This window comes from Nematolebias whitei, chromosome 14 (assembly GCF_014905685.2).
Source record: "Nematolebias whitei isolate Nwh7 chromosome 14, NemWhi1, whole genome shotgun sequence".
In the NCBI taxonomy this organism is placed as follows: domain Eukaryota; kingdom Metazoa; phylum Chordata; class Actinopteri; order Cyprinodontiformes; family Rivulidae; genus Nematolebias; species Nematolebias whitei.
In genome coordinates, this window is record NC_056511.1 from 42815809 (window position 1) to 42819784 (window position 3976).

At 44.4% G+C, this 3976-nt stretch overlaps 1 protein-coding gene across 1 annotated transcript; it reads right to left on the reverse strand.

Moving 5' to 3' along the window:
• Nucleotides 1–3588, reverse strand: rnft1 (ring finger protein, transmembrane 1; the record flags this gene model as incomplete). The annotated part of the gene is given in 6 exon segments (XM_037687604.1): nucleotides 1–119; nucleotides 189–342; nucleotides 2102–2202; nucleotides 2280–2356; nucleotides 2430–2872; nucleotides 3427–3588. Coding segments are annotated over 6 exon segments (920 nt in total), but the record flags the coding sequence as incomplete, so codon positions are not given.
• Nucleotides 3589–3976: the final 388 nt, after the last annotated feature.

Genomic DNA, 3976 nt, shown 5'->3' on the forward strand with positions numbered 1-3976 from the left:
GTGAGCCCAGGGGCCCCGTCAGACTCCTGGTAGGTGACCAGGTAACGGAACCACAGTGGACCAGGTGCTGTAGCTTGGTGCACTTGACCCAGCTCCTCTGTCAACATCAACCACCGCCCCTGAAGACGTCAACAAGCACACGAGTGGAGCACACTTCTCAAACACCAGGGGAACTCTGCTGGGCTTACCTGGGTCCTGCAGGTGACCAGTGAGGACGGCACCAGTAGGATAAGGCACTTCACTCCCATAAAGAAGAACTTTAGGATCAAGTTGGTGATGCCGACGGCCCAAAGAGTCTCCCAGAAACCCAGAGGCTCGATGGTCGGACTGAGGAAGACCAGGCTGAAGGAGGACACTCGGGTTACTACCACACATTTACAAGAAGTTATACTTTGACCATTTAGCTCATAACAAGTGTTGTTTGTTTGTTTGTTTGTTTGTTTGAGTCAGATCATTTTAGGTTCTCTAAGATGCAGAGAACAAACTGCAACAATAAAAAAAATTAACAAGATTAAAAATAAAAAAAAAGAAATATTTTTGTTTGTAATGTTCTATTACCAGAAAAATTACACCATTTTTTTAAATAAATATTTTTAATTATTTCCTTAAAAACACATTTTTACCAGTCTCTAAAATGTTCACATTGTTTTTCTGCATTGATGGCGTTCAGCTCATTTAAAGCCTCGCAGGTCCATAGAAAGTCCTTTTTAATGATCTGCTTGCTGAACATAGTTATCTACAACTAAACTGGGAGTTCACTTGTTGCACCAGACGGTGCCTGCTCTGCCATTAAACTGCAACTGGGAGAACTTTCTGATGAAGCTTTGTCCCTGGAGCATCACTGAAAACAATAACTAGTAGGTTTTTTTTTTTAATCTGAGGCACAGCTCAAGACTAATGCACGGTGTGAACAAGTAAACCTGACATGTTCGTTCATGCGTTGGTCTCAATGAGAAGACGCTAGCCCGCCTTCAGGTAGTCCACTGTGACACTTCTGACACGCTCAAACAAACATTCTTACTAGAAAGTTCCTGGAGAGACTTTGAGGGGCCACGTTGCGGCCATCTTTAAGTTTTGATAGTTCTGTGTGTTGGGGTTCGCTCTCAGCTGCCACTAAACCAAATCTCAGCTCAATATGACAACAAATCAATCAGTTAGTCATTTTTTTATTTTGATCGCTCTCCGCTGCCATTGATGATGTCATGTCTCCTCTCACGGTCAGCGCTCGTCTTAGTGGCTGTCACGTAATTTGAACTCTGGAAACTTGGCAAAGCTGATAAAACATTTTTAGTCCAAGAAGCACTCGTTTAAACTCGAGCTTTACAACGGTTTTGTTTCCGTTTTATACGTTGCTTTGTACTTTATTAGTTTATTTTCCTGTCAGGCATTTTGTAACTGTTGTCTGAGGAAGGTTTATTATCAAACTTTTACTTTTAAGTAAGGTTTTATTTTACAAACCATTCTTTTTTTTTTTTTACTTTACCGTTGTAAACAGAACCAAATGAAACTTGTACAAGTTCATCGCTGGATGTTTGTCTACAACTGAACCAGAAGAGGAACCAGAGGGAACTGGCAGCACAAAACTAAGAGACAGAACCGTCAATATTACTGGGATAAAATTTGGTGTGGCAGTAGCTGAGACACAGAACACACACTCTGAGTGTGCACGAGATCGCACAATGTTGATTTAATGGGTTGAAGTCATAACATCATCATTGCTCATCATAAGATGATCTCAGTCCAAAACTCTGGTAAGAAATGCAGCAGGTGAAACGTATTCCTTCAAAAACGGCCTTTTCAAGCTTGTTTTGCAGCTTGAACGTTGAAAGATTCTCAAAAATTGCACCTTGTAGTGAGTTTCGTTGCCATTTTATTATCTTCCATCAGTTTACCTGGTGGACTTGAGGATACTTTTGTGAGCAATATAAAAATAGACATATGCAAAGGCTTACCGTTGGTCCTTTGAGCATGTCCATTCAAAAACATGAGACAATTATTCTGAAATTTGAAATGTTGCATTTTGGTTCCATCGTGTTACTTTGCATATTTTCCATCACACCATAATAAACTCAGCGGTGACTTGTGTAATCAGTGGATTTACCAGTAGTGCAGTGTCTCGCTGAGAAAAGTGTAGTAAAGCAGGAGGGTGGAGGAGCTGAGGAAGAGCAGCAGCCATATGCACTGCAGCTTTGAGTGACGGCCCTGTAGGTGCGCACAGGTACGAACAGCTTTCAGAAACTTTAACAACGTTCAGAGAATAAAAACAGCTCTGGACATACCTGAAGAAAGACTTGGCTTTGAATGTTTTTATTCACATATAAAAAGGTTGTAAAGAGTCCAACTCCAACTGCCAAACCTGGTGGAGGAGGAGAAAGAGTGTGAGGGGGAAGGGTTCTTCACGGGTGGTGGTGCTGGTGTATTCTCCTCACCTAGAGCGTGTTGGACGACCAGTTTGGTGCACAGTATGACGAGGAAAGGAAGACTCTTTTGGAGCCAGCGGAGAACACAGCGAAGTTCAGACAGGGAGGCGCTGGGCTCTCCTGAGTCCACATCAGACTCGGGGGGGTCCAGCTCGGACTCTGAATTGGAGCGGTGCCGTGACCGATTCTGCCCATGTGCATGCGAGTGTGAATGGGAGCCGAGCCTGCATCTCCTGGATGCAGCGCCTCCACTCGTCTCCCCGGGGCCTCCGGTCATGGATACCCGCACCTCAGCGCTGTCCGCCGCGGCGGCAGGGACGGGAGTCCCCGCGTGGAGCTCTGCCTGCAGGTTTAAGGACAAACCGTGTTGTGCGTGACCCGCCCGCTCACCTGAGTTTGGCTGCATTACAGTCGGAGACTCCCTCGGTTTCAGTTTTCTTCTGGAATCACTCCTGTAACACAAGCACAGACGTCAGGTTTATCTGCCAGACACAGTTTTGTTTCAGTTTCGATTTGGGGGAGTGGTGGCGCAGAGGTTAGAATGTGATCGGAAAGTCGCAGGTTCAACTCCCGGTACCGTCAACATCAAAATGTGGGTGGAAAAGGTGAAACACCCACACCTGCCTCCACCCCACTCTGGGCCCTTGAGCAAGGCCCTCAACCCCCACCATCTGCTCCTAAACAGGTCTCTCTTGAAAATGAGTTCTCGCGACTCAATGAGACTACCTGGATAAATAAAGGCTTAATGAAAAAATATATATATCTCGGGTCACCTGGTCGGAAGCGACAGTTCTTATATTTAATTTATCTACTAAAACTAGCAAACAAAAACTGAACTAAACTTTAAAAATAAACCGAAGCCACACTGGTCCTGACTTTCCTCCAACCTGCGCTACATGCAAGTATTCACAGGTATTCACAGGTGATAAAACCAGAGATGTAGCAGCTGGAGCTAGCTGTTAGCATAGCAGCCGACTGGCACGTCAAATATAAAGCTCCAGCTCACCTGTCATTCTGCACCCGGAGTTTCATGGTAAGCTATCGGTCCCCATCTAGAACAGGAGCCAGGTCACAAAACAAAACAAAAAGAAACGAAAAAAATAAAACTAAGCTGTTAGCGTTTGAGCTAAACTCGACAGTTCAAAACATTTTGGACGTTACGATAACTGACGTCACTGTCTCCTTGTTTTACGGCATCACGGCGTACAAGGGAGACACTACCGCCATCTAGTGGAAACAGTTGGTACATGCATGCCATGAAAATTCAATTTAGTTTATTTCTACAGCTCCAAGTCAAAACAGAATTTGTCTCAGGGCACTGTACAAAAATATTCACATACATTAAATAAAAAAAGTAAAATTTATCTATCTAAGGAATCCAGCAGATTGTGGTGAATCTTCACCTTGTCACAGTCTCCTCTTCCATCCTGAGCAAGCACAAAGGAGACAGTGGAAAAGAAAAACTCCCTTTTAACAGGAAGAAACCTCCAGCAGAACCAGGCCCAGGACAAGTGGCCATCTGCTTCCACCGGCTGGTTTGAGAGGACAGGAAGGAA